At 45.3% G+C, this 18,131-nt stretch overlaps 1 protein-coding gene across 1 annotated transcript in view; it reads right to left on the bottom strand.

Annotated features, from left to right (window-relative positions):
- Nucleotides 1–18,131, bottom strand: part of OBSCN (obscurin, cytoskeletal calmodulin and titin-interacting RhoGEF) — a 577,179-nt gene that overhangs the window by 343,034 nt on the left and 216,014 nt on the right. Inside the window, 2 exon segments of the mRNA XM_056518694.1 lie at nt 3,629–3,901; nt 15,385–15,651. Coding sequence (XP_056374669.1) covers nt 3,629–3,901; nt 15,385–15,651 — 540 coding nt within the window.

The following is an 18,131-nucleotide window of genomic DNA, read 5'->3' as shown; positions in this document are numbered from 1 at the left end:
AGCAGGGACCTCAGTCATCTTCTTGCACTAAGCTACTCTGACAATGATGGAAAACCATGGTGCAGGGACCTCAGTCATCTTATTGCACTAAGCTACTCTGACAATGATGAACAACCTCAGAGCAGAGACATCATCTTCTTGCACTAAGCTACTCTGACAATGATGGACAACCTCAGAGCAGGGACCTCAGTCATCTTCTTGCACTAAGCTACTCTGACAATGATGGACAACCTCAGAGCAGGGACCTCAGTCATCTTCTTGCACTAAGCTACTCTGACAATGATGGACAACCTCGGAGCAGGGACCTCAGTCATCTTCTTGCACTAAGCTACTCTGACAATGATGGACAACCACGGAGCAGGGACCTCAGTCATCTTCTTGCACTAAGCTACTCTGACAATGATGGGCAACCTCAGAGGAGGGACCTCAGTCATCTTCTTGCACTAAGCTACTCTGACAATGATGGACAACCTCAGAGCAGGGACCTCAGTCATCTTCTTGCACTAAGCTACTCTGACAATGATGGACAACCACGGAGCAGGGACCTCAGTCATCTTCTTGCATTAAGCTACTCTGACAATGATGGACAACCTCAGAGCAGGGACCTCAGTCATCTTCTTGCACTAAGCTACTCTGACAATGATGGACAACCACGGAGCAGGGACCTCAGTCATCTTCTTGCACTAAGCTACTCTGACAATGATGGACAACCACGGAGCAGGGACCTCAGTCATCTTCTTGCACTAAGCTACTCTGACAATGATGGACAACCTCGGAGCAGGGACCTCAGTCATCTTCTTGCACTAAGCTACTCTGACAATGATGGACAACCTCGGAGCAGGGACCTCAGTCATCTTCTTGCACTAAGCTACTCTGACAATGATGGACAACCACGGAGCAGGGACCTCAGTCATCTTCTTGCACTAGTCTACTCTGACAATGATGGACAACCATGGAGCAGGGACCTCAGTCATCTTCTTGCACTAAGCTACTCTGACAATGATGGACAACCATGGAGCAGGGACCTCAGTCATCTTCTTGCACCATTTTGCCTTGTCCTGTTTTTGCATCAATGTTTCTGTAATCTTCTAATTCTGCCTGGGAGGTAGTGATGAAGTCTGTGCGGGCGGAGCGGTGGTCTCCTGTACAGCAGAGACAACCTCTATCTACACATATAGCTGCTGGGGACCACCACTGTGAATTATTCTATGGAATTCTAGTGAACAGAAGCTGCAAACAACATGCAGCAAAACTGACCCTCACTGTCCTCCAACATGAAGAATAACTAATATATTTATTATAACTAATCCTCCAGTCACATCTAAATCTGCAGTCACAATCCAGCTGATGTATAGTAACCGCAGAGAAATGCATTGTGGGTGCTCAGAGTCCTGTTATACAGTTAAAGCTGTTATGTGTCGATGCAGGATAGTCAAATCAGCTCTTTGTTACCAAAAACTATCAGTAAAATGTTGACTGCAGCTCTGACAGTGACTGGAGGGTAAGACACGAGATTCCTTACAAAGTTATGTCCTCCTAGGCTGTCAGTCCTCCGGTACACTCTCTATGGTCACTAGTAGAAGCTGTTACACAAGACACTCGCTGGGGACACTCAGTGGGGTCAGGGTCCGTGTTTCCAGTGATTGTTATTACAACATCTGGGGACATTCACTTACCAAACACTAAGTGACCACATCTCAGGACTAAGCATGTTCTAAAGCACCAATAAAATGAGGATCTTAAAGTGCAGCCCAGAAGCATTCCCCTCGGACCGACTATTCTCACCTTCCTACAGTTGATTTTTATTTTAGCCTCAGAAAACCAAAAATATGTGAAGCTTGTTCAGTCCAGACAAATAGTGACATTGTGAAGCCAAAGTGATTACTCCAGACATAAGAAGATCAGGCTCAGTGGAGAACACAACCATGGAGGAAGACATGAGGGTTAAAAAGGACAAGGGGGCGGCAAATTATAAGATGGAGACAATCACATGGACCACAGGTAAGAAACTGAGAAACATGAGACCAAACATAAAGCCAAAACACAGGGCAGGAGGTTGTGCAGGCCTGGGGAGGAACTCAATGGTTCAAACTCGAATTCGGGACATTAGAAGACCAACAAAGGAGAAATAAGGAAAAAGAGGACAAGGTGATGAATAATAAGATGGAGACAATTACAGGGAGCACAGACAAGACACTGAGAAACCAGAGACTCACACACAAGATGGGATATTGTGAAGGAACCGGAGTCAGGGGCCAAGGTAAAGTCAACGGGTCAAACCAAAACTCTGCATATTAGAAAACCCAGCTCAACGGAGAGGAGGGCAATGGAGAAAGAGTTGAAGAGAAAGAGGATGAGGGTGACCAACCATAAGACTAAGGTGATCTCCCGGAGAACAAACAAGACACTGAGAGGCCCACACACAAGACAGGACATTGTGGAGGAACATGAGTCCCCCTGGGGCCAGGGGGAAGTCATTGGGTCAGACCAGAACTGTCCCTGCCTCAGGTGACCCAAAAGGTCCAAAAGCTCTTAGCTCTCAGTCATTCACATCCAGACAATCGTTATTGTTATTTTAGAAAAAAAAAAGGCAAAAATGTGTCTTATCCTGTCCAGACACCAGCACCTATTCCCTGCAATGGAACTTTATGATCCTACAATGTCTCCTTCATCTCACCATTGGCCTCACGTGGTGCAAAACTGGATGATATGAGGACAACAAGATCTGTAGGCGAATCGATTAGATCCGGGATGTAATCACCTGACATGTAATACTGTTCCCACAGCGCAGTTGCACTTAACACTAAAGCAACGTTTGTTTTCTTTAAATTTTCTAAATAAAAAAAAGCTTTAACTTATTTAACTTGCGTTAAAGAAAATGGAGCAACTAGTTTATTGAAAACTGAGGCCAGAAATGACGGGTGACATTGCTGACACATTCCCGTAATTCTTTAACGTATCAGGCTGAGACTTTCTGCTCGCGTATAACTAATATTCCAAAAACCTCTACACAGCCAATACAGGACTGTAAGAAGAGTCGAGAGCACAATGCCATGTACTGCCTTCCCAGGATGACACCTGACGTCTATGTGGGAGAACTCCATTTTGGTTGGAAAATACCATTTAGAATAAAAAAAAAAAAAAAAAACTGTGATTACATTTATAGATTTTAATTTTTTTTGCCATTTTTGGATTTTCTTCTGATCTATAATTATAATATTTAATGATATGAAGATTTCCTGTGTTTAGGAGATGGACCTAATCACGTATAGATGTCCACCCTTCTCCTCATGCCGAAGCCTCTAATATTTGGCATCAACATCATAGGATGTAGCTAGTAAATGGTATCCGGGAAGACATCCACATACAGTGGCTGATCCTCTTATGGTGCTTTAGGAGGAGAGAGCAGATGCTGGATTAGTGGCAGCAGTTCCACGCCATTAGATTCCAGTGTTCACCTTCGCTAGAATCTGTTAAGACATAATATTTGACTGGAGATCACCCAAACCCCCACCCACCAGGAGCAGACAACGTCAAGTGCCAATTTCTCCCAGGACTGCCAGGACTCTTCCAGCGAGGGGAAACACTAGACATGGATGAGCTTAGTGGTGTTAGTCCTTTTCAATACCTTTTATTAAGAGTTTAGCGGTAGATATGAGGGAGCCGGCTTTGAAAGTGACTATCCCAGAGTCATTGGTCCCCAGGTTTTTAAGGGTTAAGTTGTGGACTCTGCCGCTGTGCACTGAGATCTGGTTCACTGGGCTGTTCTGCAGGGGAGAACCGTCAAGCCACCACTGCACATTCCGTAAACCTGGACTGGACAGCTCGCAGGAGAAAGTGGCCGTCTCCCCCGCAAAGACGTCCATGTTCTTTAAACCGGACACTATATCTACGTTACTCTCTGTGATGGGCCAGGATCAAAGAGGAAAAACAAGACATGTCATCAAATTAACTGAATTGTACACAGGAGAAAAGATAAAAAGAAGGAAGAGGTGTGTGTGTGAGGGGGGGGGGGCAGGCAGGAGGAACCCAATCTGACAAAACGGACCATCTGACAGAACCAGATTATCTGGTCCAACAAAGCCAATCCATGTGACAGAATCAGACTGTCCAACACAAGCAGATCATCCGACAGCAGCAGAACATCGAGCAGAACAGACCATCTGGTGGAACCAGGCTGTCCAATGAAGCCAAACCATGTGATAGAACCAGACTGCCAACAAAACAAAACCATCTGACAGCAGCAGATCATGCAACAGAACCAGATCATCTAATAAAATAAGAACATCGGACAGAACCAGAGCATGTAATAGAACCAGGCCATCCGACAGAACCAAAGCATGTAATAGAATTACAATTGCTAACCAGACCATCCAACAGAACCAGGTCATTTGATAGAACCAAACCATTTCATGAACTAGAGCACCTGACAGGACCAGAGGATTTATTAGAACCAGACCATCTAATAGATCAAGACTGTTCAAAGGAACCAGATCATCAAATAGAACCAGACCGTCCAACAGAACTAAACAGAACCAGACCATTCTATAGAATCAGACTGTCCGATAGAAGCAGTCAAGTCTATAGAACCAGACTGTCCAACAGACCTAGACCATCCGGTACAACCAGACTGTCCAACACAACTATATTCCATAGAACAAGAACATCTGACAAAACCAGACGATTCAATGGAACAGCCCATCCAATAGAACCAGACTGTCAAAAAGACTAGACCATTCTATAGAACCAGGCTGTCCAATAGAACCAGACCATTCTATAGAACCAGACTGTCCAACAGAACCAGATCATTCTTTAAAACCTGACTGTCCAACAGAACCAGACAGTCAAATAGACTACACCATTCTATATAACCAGATTGTCCAATAGAACCAGACCATTCTATAGAACCAGACTGTCCAACAGAACCAGGCCATTCTATAAAACCAGACTGTCCAACAGAACCAGACCATTCTATAAAACCAGACTCTCCAATAGAACCAGACCACTCTATAGAACAAGACTGTCCAACAGAACCAGATCATTCTATAAACCCAGACTGTCCAATAGAACCAGATCATCTAATGGAACCAGACCATCTAATGGAACCAGACCATCTAATAGAACCAGATCGTCTAATAGAACCAGACCATCTAATAGAACCAGATCGTCTAACAGAACCGGATCTTCTAATAGAACCAGACCATATTGAAACCAGACCATCTAATGGAACCAGACCATCTAAAAGAACCCCATTATCTAAAAGAACCATGTCATCTAATAGAACCAGAATGTCTAACGGTACCAGACCATCTATTAGAACCAGATCGTCTAATGGAACCAGACCATCTAATAGAACCAGATCGTCTAATGGAACCAAATTGTCTAACGTAACCAGACCATCTAATAGAACCAGATCATCTACTAACAGAACCAGACTATCTAATAGAACCAGATCATCTAATTGAACCACATAATCTAATAGAACCAGATCGTCTAATGGAACCAGATCATCTAATAGAACTAGATCGTGTACTAATGGAACCAGACTATCTAATACAACCAGATTATCTAATGGAACCAGACCATCTAATGGAACCAGATCATCTAAGAGAACCAGATCTTCTAGTAGAACCAGATCATATATTGCAACCAGACAATCTAATAGAACCAGATCACGTATTGAAACCAGACCATCTAATAGAACCAGACCATCCAACAGAACCAGACTTCCAATCAGACCATCTAATAGGACTAGACTTCCCAAAAGAACTAGACCCGTTCAACTAAATTAATAAACCAGGGCATTAGCATATCAATACCAGACTATAAAAACCGAACAAGACTATTCCATAGAACAAGAACATCTGACAAAACCAGACGATTCAATGGAACAGCCTATCCAATAGAACTAGACCATTCAATAGAACCAGACCATCTAATAGAAAAAGACCGCCCAACAGAAGAAGACCATTCTATGGAATCAGACTGTCAATATAGAAGCAGACAAGTTGATAGAACCAGACTATCCAATAGGATCAGACTGCCCTACAGAACCAGATCATCTGACAGAAATTGAATATACAACTGAATCAGAACATCCCATAGAACCAGACCATTTGACAAAACTAGACCATCTCATTGAATGATAAAGGCCAATAGAACCAGAGCATCAAACTGAACCAGACCATCAAACAGAATTGAAGCATGTGATAGAACCAGACTGTCCAATAGAACCTGACCACTCTATAGAACCACTGTCAAACAGAACCAGACCACTCTATAGAACCAGACTGTCCAATAGAACCAGACCACTCTATAGAACCAGATTGTTGAATAGAACCAGACTATTCTATGAAAACAGATTGTCCAATAGAACCAGATCACCTTATAGAACCAGACTGTCCAACAGAAACAGATCGTTCTATAAAACCAGACTGTCCAATAGAACCAGATCATTCTATAAAACCAGACTGTCCAACAGAACCAGACCACTCTATAGAACCAGACTGTCCAACAGAACTAGACCATCTGATGGAACCAGACCATCTAATGGGACAAGATCATCTAATGGAACCAGATCCTCTAATGGAACCAGACCATATTGAAACCAGACCATCTAATGAAACCAGATCATCTAACAGAACCAGATGGTCTAATGGAACCTGACCATCTAATAGAATCACAACATCAAATAGAACCAGATCATCTAATGAAACCAGACAATCTAATGGAACCAGACCATCTAATGAAACCAGACCATCTAATGAAACCAGATCATCTAACAGAACCAGATCGTCTAATGGAACCTGACCATCTAATAGAATTACATCATCAAATAGAACCAGATTATCTATTGAAACCAGACAATCTAATGGAACCAGATCATCTATTGAAACCAGACAATCTAATGGAACCAGATCATCTAACGGAACCTGACCATCTAATAGAACCACATTGTCTAATGGAACCAGATCATCTAACGGATCGTCAGAACATCCCATAGAGCCAGACCATTTGACAAAACTAGACCATCTCATAGAATGACAAAGTTCAATAGAACCAGAGCATCTAACTGAACCAGAGCATCTAATTGAACCAGACCATCGAACAGAATTGGAGCATGTGATAAAACCAGACTGTCCAATAGAATCAGACCACTCTATAGAACCAAACTGTCCAACAGAACCAGACCACTTTATAGAACCATACTGTCCAATAGAACCAGACCACTCTATAGAACCACACTGTCCAATAGAACCAAACCACTCTATAGAACCAGACTGTCCAATAGAACAAGACCATTCTATGAAAACAGACTGTCCAATAGAACCAGATTACTCTACAGAAACAGACTGTCCAACAGAACCAGACCATTCTATAAAACCAGACTGTCCAACAGAACCAGACAATTCTATAAAACCAGACTGTCCAACAGAAGCAGACAATCTAATGGAACCAGACCATCTAATGGAACCAGACCATCTAATAGCACCAGACCATCTAATGGAACCAGACCATCTAATGGAACTAGATCATCTAATGGAACCAGATTGTCTAATAGAACCAGACCATCTAATGGAACCAGACCATATTGAAACCAGACCATCTAATGGAACCAGACCATCTAATAGAACCACATTGTCTATTAGAACCAGATCATCTAACGGAACCAGACCAACTAATAGAACCACATTATCTAATAGAACCACGTTGTCTAATAGAACCAGATCGTCTAACGGAACAAGACCATCTAAAAGAACTAGGGATCGACTGATATCGTTTTTTTTAGGGCTGATACCGATAATCGTTGGAGGTTAGGGCCGATAGCCGATAACTTATACCGATATTCCGGTATGTTATCGGCTATTTATCCCCCCTTGACACCGCTGCAGAACATTGATTTAAAGCAGGCGCTTTAAATCAATGCACTGCAGTGGCTTTTGCGGTGCCATAGGCCGCCGCCACCACCCGCTTCTCTCCCCCTACCTGTCAGGGTGGTCCGAGCCATCCACCCTTCCTTCCTGTAGTGTCCGGCGGCATTCCGGGTGGAGGGTGAACCGGTCCGGGCTGTCCTTCTTCTCCGGGGGTCCTCTTCTCCACTCCGGGCAGGCTCCGGCCTAGTACGCTGCATAGACGCCGCTGCGCAGCGACCCACCTGACGTCACGGCGTAGCGGCATCTATGCAGCATACTAGGCCGGAGCCTGCCCGGAGTGGAGAAGAGGACCCCCGGAGAAGGACAGCCCGGACCGGTTCACCCTCCACCAGGAATGCCGCCGGACACTACAGGAAGGAAGGATGGATGTCCCGGACCACCCCCATTACGGGTAAGTTTAATTTTTTTTATTGACTCGGAGGGTGGGGGAGGGGCCCGACCGGTATAGCAGTATGGGCAAAAATCCATACCGGTATACCGCCCAGCACTACGGTGGGGGGTGCGACGTGGTGCGGTGGGTCGGAGGATTGGGGGCGGTTGCGGTGAGGCGGGGCGGATCGGGGGGGGGGGCTAAAGCGGTCCGGTGGGGGCAGTGCGGGGGGCGGGGCATTATCGGCAAGGTAATTGCCGCTACCGATAATGCCCAAAATCCTGATTATCGGCCGATAATATCGGCCATATCGATAATCGGTCGATCCCTAAAAAGAACAAGACCATCTAATAGAACCAGATCGTCTAATGGAACCAGACCATCTAATAGAACCAGACCCTCTAATAGAACCAGATCGTCTAACATAATCAGACCATCTAATTGAACCACATCATCCAATAGAACCAGATTACTCTACAGAACCAGACTGTCCAACAGAATCAGACCATTCTATAAAACCAGACTGTCCAACAGAAGCAGACAATCTAATGGAACCAGACCATCTAATGGAACCAGACCATCTAATAGAACTAGATCTAATGGAACCAGATTGTCTAATAGAACCAGACCATCTAATGGAACCAGACCATATTGAAACCAGACCATCTAATGGAACCAGACCATCTAATGGAACCAAACCATCTAATAGAACCACATTGTCTAATAGAACCAGATCATCTAACGGAACCAGACCAACTAATAGAACCACATTATCTAATAGAACCACGTTGTCTAATAGAACCAGATCGTCTAACGGAACAAGACCATCTAATAGAACCAGACAATCTAATAGAACCAGATCGTCTAATGGAACCAGACCATCTAATAGAACCAGACCCTCTAATAGAACCAGATCGTCTAACATAATCAGAACATCTTATTGAACCACATCATCTAATAGAACCAGATCCTCTAACGGAATCAGACCATCTAATAGAACCAGATCGTCTAACGGAACCAGACCATCTAAAAGAACCAGACCATCTAATAGAACCAGACCATCTAATAGAACCAAATCGTCTAACGTAATCAGAACATCTAATTGAACCACATCATCTAATAGAACCAGATCGTCCAAAGGAATCAGACCATCTAATAGAACCAGATTGTCTAACGGAACCAGACCATCTAATAGAACCAGACCATCTAATAGAACCAGATCATCTAATAGAACCAGACCAACTAATAGAACCACATTATCTAATAGAACCACGTTGTCTAATAGAACCAGATCGTCTAACGGAACAAGACCATCTAATAGAACCAGACAATCTAATAGAACCAGATCGTCTAATGGAACCAGACCATCTAATAGAACCAGACCCTCTAATAGAACCAGATCGCCTAACATAATCAGACCATCAAATTGAACCACATCTTTAATAGAACCAGATCGTCTAACGGAATCAGACCATCTAATAGAACCAGATTGTCTAACGGAACCAGACCATCTAATAGAACCAGACCATCTAATAGAACCAGACTATCTAATAGAACCAGACCATCTAATAGAACCAGACCATCTAATAGAACCAGATCATCTAACGTAATGAGAACATCTAATTGAACCACATCATCTAATAGAACCAGATCGTCTAACAGAACCAGACCATCTAATTGAACCAGATCGTCTAACGGAACCTGACCATCTGACCTGCCCTGACTGGGGGAATGGAAGCGTGGGCGGGGACTGGTGGGTGAATGGAAGTGTGGGTGGCTGGGGTGAATGGAAGCAGTGGCAGTGGTGGCTGGGCTTATGGGGGTGAATGGAAGCAGTGGCAGGGGGGTGAATGGAAGTGTGGGTGGGTGGCTGGGGGTAGAATGGAAGCAATAGTATGGATGGCTGTGGGGTCAATGGAAGCAGTGGCATGTGAGGTGAATGAAAGAAGTGGCAGAGGTGGGTGGGTTTATGGGGGTTCAATGGAAGCAGTGACTAGGGGGTAAATGAAAGCAGGGGTGGGTGGCTGGGGGTGTATGGAAGCAGTGGCAGGGGTGGATGGGGGTGAATGGAAGCAGGGTTGGGTGGCAGGGGGTGTATGGAAGCATTGGCAGGGGTGGATGGGGGGTGAATGGAAGCAGGGGTGGGTGACTGGGCGGTGAATGGAAGTGTGGGTGGGTGGCGAATGGAAGCGTGGGTGGATGGCTGGGCAGTGAATGGAAGCAGTGGCGTGGGTGGCTGGGGGTGAACGGAAGTAGGGGTGGGGGGTGATGGTTTAATGGAAGCAGGGGTGGGTGGGTATCTGGGGGGTAAATGGAAGCAGGGGTGGGTGGCTGGAGGGTGGATGGAAGCAGTGGCATGGGTGGATGGGGTGAATGGAAGCAGGGGTGGGTGGCTGGAGGGTGGATGGAAGCAGTGGCATGGGTGGATGGGGGTGAATGAAAGCAGGGGTAGGTGGATGGAGGTTGAATGGAAGCAGAGGTGGGTGGATGGGGGCTGAATGGAAGCAGGGGTGGGTGATGGTTGAATGGAAGCAGGGGTAGGTGGGTGTCTGGGGGGTAAATGGAAGCAGGGGTGGGTGGCAGAAGGGTGTATGGAAGCAGTGGCAGGGGTGGATGGGGTGAATGGAAGCAGGGGTGGGTGGATGGGGGTTGAATGGAAGCAGGGATGGGGGGGTGAATGGAAGCAGGGGTGGGCAGGTGGATGGGGGGTGAATGGAAGCAAGGGTGGGTGAATGGAAGCAGTGGCAGTGAATGGAAGCAATAGCAGGGGGAGATGAGTGAAGGCAATAGTGCTGGGAGGGAGGAAGCAATGTGGGTGGCTGGTAGCAGCATGGGAGGCAATGTGGTTTTTAGGCAATGTGAGTGGCTGAAAGCACTGTGAGTGGGAGGCTGAAGGCAAAAGGTGCGAGTGGTTGGCTGGAGGCAATAGTGGTGGGTGACTGGGAGTCTGATGGCTGTCTGGGAGTCTGGAGACAATAGGGGTGGGTGGCTGGGAGTCTGGAGGCAATAGTGGTGGGTGGGTGGGAGTCTGGAGGCAATGGGGATGGGAAAGAGGCTGGAGGCAATAGGGTTGGTTTAAAGGCTGGAGGCATTTGAAAGAGGTTGGAGGTATTTGTGTGTGGGAGAGGCTGGAGGCATTGCGTGTGTGAGAGAGGGGCTGGAGACATTTGGGGGGATGCTGGAAGTAGTGTGTGTGTGTGTGTGGCTGGAGGTATTGTGTGTGTGGGGGGGGGGGAGAGAGGTTGGAGGCATTTGTGGGGATGATGGAGGCATGTGTGTGTGGGAGAGTGGTTGTAGGCATTTGGGGAGATCCTGAATGCATTGTGCAGTTGTTTGAGGCTGGAGGCATTGACTGTGTGTGTGGGAGAGGCTGGAGGCATTGTGTGTGTGAAAGAGGATCTGGAGGCATTTGGGGGGAGGCTGGAGGTATTGTATGTGTTCATGCGGGGGAGAGAGGTCAGAGGCATTTGGGGGGGGGAAGACTGGAGGTACTGTGTGTGGGGGAGAGAGGTTGGAGGCATTTGGGGGCAGGCTGGAGGTATTGTGTGTGTGGGAGGGAGGTTGGAGGCATTTGGGGGCAGGCTGGAGGTATTGTGTGTGTGGGAGGGAGGTTGGAGGCATTTGGGGGCAGGCTGGAGGTATTGTGTGTGTGGGAGGGAGGTTGGAGGCACACAAACAAAACCTTCACACACACACCTTCCATACTGGAGGCATTGTGTGTGTGTGTGGGAGAGAGAGGATGGAGGCATTGTGTGTGTGCCAGAGAGGTTGAAGGTATTGGAGGGGGCAGGAGGCATTGTCTGTGTATTTGGGTGTGAGGCTGGAGGCATTGTCTGTGTATGTATGTGTGAGGCTGGAGGCATTTGTATGTGTGTGTGTGTGTGTGTGTGGGGTGGGGAGGAAGCGAGGCTGGAGGCATTTGTATGTGTGTGTGTGTGTGTGGGGTGGGGAGGAAGCGAGGCTGGAGGCATTTGTATGTGTGTGTGTGTGTGTGGGGTGGGGAGGAAGCGAGGCTGGAGGCATTGTCTGTGTGTGTGGGAGAGGCTGGAGGCATTGTCTGTGTGTGTGTGTGTGTGGGGTGGGGAGGAAGCGAGGCTGGAGGCATTTGTGGGGGAAAAGGGAGGATGATGTTGGGAAAGTGCAGAGCCTAATATATGTTTGTATTGCAGGTCCTGTGGTGAAGACTTGTGACTGGAAGAAACCATCATGACGGTCCGGGCCAGAACGACTCCGATCAGAGAAGAAGTCACCTGTTTGTCCTGCATATAACAGCACTGTAATCTACATAGCCAACGGATATATAGGTGTTATGTATTGCTTCCTTTAGCATTTTTTTTGTTGTGCGTCGAAAGTTATTCAGTAAGGGTGCCGAGCTGAAAAAGGTTGGGAACCACTGATCTATACTGACATCAGGGGGTACAGGCCATAATCTATACTGACACCAGGGGGCACATATCATCTATACTGACACCAGGGGGCGCATGACATCATCTATACTGACACCAGGGGGCGCATATCATCTATACTGACACCAGGGGGCACATGACATCATCTATACTGACACCAGGGGGCGCATGTCATCATACTGACACCAGGGGGCACATGCTATCATCTATACTGACACCAGGGGGCACATGACCTCTATACTGACACCAGGGGGCACCAGTTTTTATTTATTGTTTTTAATCCCCAGCAGAGTCCCATAAGACTTAATGTTATTTGCATCCTCTGAATAGGGGACACTGCCAACAGGGGACAAAACACTCCCTAAAGGGGACAAAACACACCCAATAGGGGACAACCAGGCTTATGTGCTGGCCCTACCTTGTACACAGGGCCGCCGTCAGGGGGATACAGCCAATAACCCAATAAGGGGCCCGGGCTCCAAGTGCAGCGCAGAGGACGTCAGGAGAATGTCAAAACCACTGAGAGCCCCTGCACCTGAGCCTGCTGGCCAGGTAAGAAGAACAACAGGGGGAGGAGCACAGGGTATAAAGGGGGGAATGATTTGGCACAGGGGGAATAAAGTGGCATTGGAAGGATCAAGAGGAGGAATAAAAAGGCAAAGGGTAGGGGTTAAATGGTACAGGGGGGTGATGAGTGGTGATTAAACTGCACTGGGAGATTCTGCTGTACTTACGTGTTTTAAGGTAATTACAGTGCCTTGCAAAAGTATTTTTTGTATTTTGGTGCCTCACAACATGGAATTAACATGGATTGTTTGGGGATTTTGATCATTTAATTTACAGAACATACCCACAACTTTGAAGATGTTTTTATTTTTTATTGAGAAGCAAACAACAAATAGGACAAAATAACAGAAAAAGGCAATGTGCATAACTATTCACCCCCTAAAGTCAATACATTGTAGAGCCGCCTTTTACGGCAATCACAGCTCCAAGTGGCTTTGGATAAGTCTCTATGAGCCGCCATATCTCCCCATTGGGATTGTTGCTTATTCCTCCTCCAGCTCCTTCGTGTTGGATGTTTGCGCTTGTGAATCTTGAAGTCTGACCACAGATTTTCCATTGGATTGAGATCTGGGCGCTGACTGGGCCAGTTTCCCCTTAAACCCCTCGCGTGTTGCCTTAGCAGTGTGTTTGGGGTTATTGTCCTGCTGGAAGGTGACCCTCCGTCCTCGCCTCACATCATGCTACAGGTACAGGATCAAGAATATCCCTGGATTTAGCACCATCCATGTTTCCCTCAACTCTGAGCAGTTTCCCAGTCCCCACAGCTGGTGATCTTTGGGTCATGTGATTTGTTGGGTTTGCACCAGACATAGCACTTTCTTTGATTTTAGTCTTATCAGATCAGAGCACCTTCCTCCATACATTTTGGGAGTCTCCCACCTGCCTTTTAGTTTTTAGCTGAAAGAAATGGCTTTCTTCTGGTCAGTCTATGGAGCGTCCGGCTTATTGCCGTCCTATGTAGAGATCCTCCAGTCTCTGCTGTGGACTCTGCGGCTCCTCCAGGGTTACCTTAGGTCGCTGTGCTGCCTCTCTGATTAATGCCCTCCTTGCCCGTTTTGGTGGGGGGCGTCTCTTGGCAGGTTTGCTGTTGTGCTAAGTTCTTTCCATTTGGTTATGATAGATTTGATGGTGCTCCTGGGGATCATCAAAGATTTGGATATTTTTTTTAAAGCTAACCCTGACTTGTACTACATTGTCCCTTACTTGTTTGGGGAGTTCCTTGGTCTTCATGGCAGTGTTTGGTGACTGATGCCTCTTGCTTAGGTGTTGCAGCCTCGGAGGTGTGTATATGTAATGACAGATCATGTGACACTTAGATTGCACACAGGTGGACATCATTTCACTAATTGTGTGACTTCTGGAGGTAATTGGTTGCACCAGAACTTTTTATGGGCTTCCTAACAAAGGGGGTGAATACATACGCACATGACAATTTTCTGTTTTCTATTTTTAAACAATAGTTTTATTTATATATTTTTCTCATTTCACTTCACCAACTTAAACTATTGTGTTCTGATCCATCACATAAAATTCAGATTAACAAAACATCAAACTTAAGGCTGTAATGTACAAAAATACAAGGGGGGTGAATACTTTTGCAAGGCACTGTACACTTTGGAGTGAGTACAGTACAGTATTCAATCATTTAGAAAGATTTTTAAGCCTTTTTTCCCAATAGGGGACATCTCTCAATAGGGGACATCTCTCAATAGGGGACTTCTCTCAATAGGGGACATCTCTCAATAGGGGACATCTCTCAATAGGGGACATCTCTCAATAGGGGACTTCTCTCAATAGCGGACATGTTTTTTTTTCCCATGAGCATCCATTATTGGGAGATTCTACTGTATATATAAAACAACCCCCTCTCACACCCACCCCAGGCGCATATAAGAGATAATTTGCAGCATAGAGAAGATAGAGAGAAGCTGCAGCATACAGTAGATGAGATCATGCCTAGAATTATACTGATGCGGTGAGCCCTTGGGTGGTGGTCACGTGTGGCTCACATGGGAAGTGACATGCATTACTTGTCATTATGGCTCCACAATCATTAGACAGTCTGGATGTATTATGAGTGCCCCCTAACATAAAGGGAGAGTGTTACCTTGAACAAATACGGAGGCGGTGGTCTGTGCGGATCCGGTGCTGCAAGTGTATAGGCCGCAGTCCTCCAGGTCCACATTGTGTATCACTAGTTCAGCTACACAAGCGTTCTGTGTCATCTCATACTTATCACCAGGCTGTAGGACCAGGGCCCCCTTCCTCCACTCTACAGGGGCCCCATCCCGGGAAACTGTGCACCGCAACACAGCCGACTGACCCTCCTGAGGCTCACTGTTCTGCAGCTCTTGTGTGAAAACCACAGGCAGCGCTAAAAGAGAATGAGGAAAGATGGAATACCGCCATAAGGACAAGACATGGCGCAAATTCTGTGTTATGTGGTTATATACATCTTCATAGGGGACAGTATACTTGTATTTATATTCTTGTATATATGAGCAGTATTATAGTAGTTATCAAAGGAATGTAGAAAAACAGGGACGTCACTCACCGGGATATTGCGCCAAATTCCCTTTATTTCATCGGTGCGGTTATATGCGGTGTGTAAGGACAATCTTCCTAGGACTGGGTTACAGCTGTTGCGCGTGCGTCATCACGCTTCATCAGACCCTACCTGTTCCGTAGCGCTTCACCTTTTTGAGACCTCCTTCTGGTGACGCGCACGGAACAGGTGGGTGATAATTAGACAGATTAAAATCATGCGCAGAAAAAACATAATAAAAAACGTATTGCAATTTCTTGCTGACTGGTACATTTTATAAAAGACACTGTAGTCTACTCTTTCATTAAAGGGGTACTCCGATGAAAACCTTTTTTTCTTTTAAATCAACTGGTGGCAGAAAGTTAAACATATTTGCAAATTACTTCTATTAAAAAATGTTAATCCTTCCAGTACTTATTAGCTGCTGAATACTACAGAGGAAATTCCTTTCTTTTTGGAAGACTGATGACATCACGAGCACAGTGCTCTCTGCTGACATCTCTGTCTCTTTTAGCAGCCATGCATAGCAGATGTATAGCAGATGTATGCTAAGAGCAGCATGGTGGCTCAGTGGTTAGCACTGCTGCCTTGCAGTGCTGGGGACTTGGGTTCAAATCCCACTAAGGACAACAATAAATAAAGTGTTATTATTATTATAATAATAATGTCAGCAGAGAGCACTGTGCTCGTGATGTCATCAGAGAGCATTCCAAAAAGAAAAGAATTTCCTCTGTAGTATTCAGCAGCTAATAAGTACAGGAAGGATTAAGATTTTATAATAGAAGCAATTTACAAATATGTTAAACTTTCTGCCACCAGTTGATTTAAAAGAAAAAAGGTTTTCACCGGAGTTCCCCTTTAAGCCCCAAGTTTCCTGCAGCATTCAATTTCATTATCCATTTTGCTTCCGTTTGAAGCAATATTTTCCTTTTATCCATATTTTCTTTGCTGCAGATCATTTCGAGGCCCTGAAAAAGCAGATCAATACAATTTCCAGCATGAATTAAATTCCTATGCTCTATAAAGCGTGTGGAACCTTTTTTCGATCTTACTGAATATACATGTTCCCTAAAGCGTGTGTTCAGAGTGCGTTTTGTGCCGCACGGGCAAATCATGGCATAAACGACCCATTGGGTTCATCACGTGATCAGGTTTCTTATGTAAATTTCTTCTCCTCCTATTACTGTTACCTTGCCTGTCTTCATATTTGGGCACCATATGCATGTCCCACATTTATGATTGCCCCTGGGGCCAGCCTTTGACAGACAATTGATAGTTTTCGATTTTGAAGTTACTACTGGTGACCACATATTTTATGTTTTTACTTCGTTTGAAGGCCATCAATGGTCTTTCATGTACTAATTTCCCCAACTCTGTATCGTTTTTTATTAGGGCCCAGTTGTTGTAAATCGCTGTTCTAATAGTTTTTTCTAAGGGACTGAATTTAAATGAAAATCGAGGTGGACCCGTACTTGGACCCTGCGCTTTTTTTCATTTTTATTTTCCAAAATAATTTTTCTGTCTTGGACAAATGCTCGATTTAACGCTGTGTTTAAGATTTTTTCTGGGTAACCTCGTGCCTCCAGTCCCTTCTTCAGGTCTCCAGCTTGTACCAAAAACTTATCATCAGAACTGTTAATTCGCCTCAAACGCAGGAAAAGCTGGAGACCTGAAGAAGAGACTGGAGGCACGAGGTTACCCAGAAAAAATCTTAAACACAGCGTTAAATCGAGCATTTGTCCAAGACAGAAAAATTATTTTGGAAAATAAAAATGAAAAAAAGCGCAGGGTCCAAGTACGGGTCCACCTCGATTTTCATTTAAATTCAGTCCCTTAGAAAAAACGATTAGAACAGCGATTTACAACAACTGGGCCCTAATAAAAAACGATACAGAGTTGGGGAAATTAGTACATGAAAGACCATTGATGGCCTTCAAACGAAGTAAAAACATAAAAGATGTGGTCACCAGTAGTAACTTCCATTCAAAATCGAAAACTATCAATTGTCTGTCAAAGGCTGGCCCCACGGGCAATCATAAATGTGGGACATGCATATGGTGCCCAAATATGAAGACAGGCAAGGTAACAGTAATAGGAGGAGAAGAAATTTACATAAGAAACCTGATCACGTGATGAACCCAATGGGTCGTTTATGCCATGATTTGCCCGTGCGGCACAAAACGCACTCTGAACACACGCTTTAGGGAACATGTATATTCAGTAAGATCGAAAAAAGGTTCCCCACGCTTTATAGAGCATAGGAATTTAATTCATGCTGGAAATTGTATTGATCTGCTTTTTCAGGGCCT

Source organism: Hyla sarda, chromosome 5 (genome assembly GCF_029499605.1).
Source record: "Hyla sarda isolate aHylSar1 chromosome 5, aHylSar1.hap1, whole genome shotgun sequence".
Lineage (NCBI taxonomy): Eukaryota > Metazoa > Chordata > Amphibia > Anura > Hylidae > Hyla > Hyla sarda.
The sequence above is the reverse complement of the archived record's forward strand: the minus strand, read 5'-3'. Positions and strand labels throughout refer to the sequence as shown.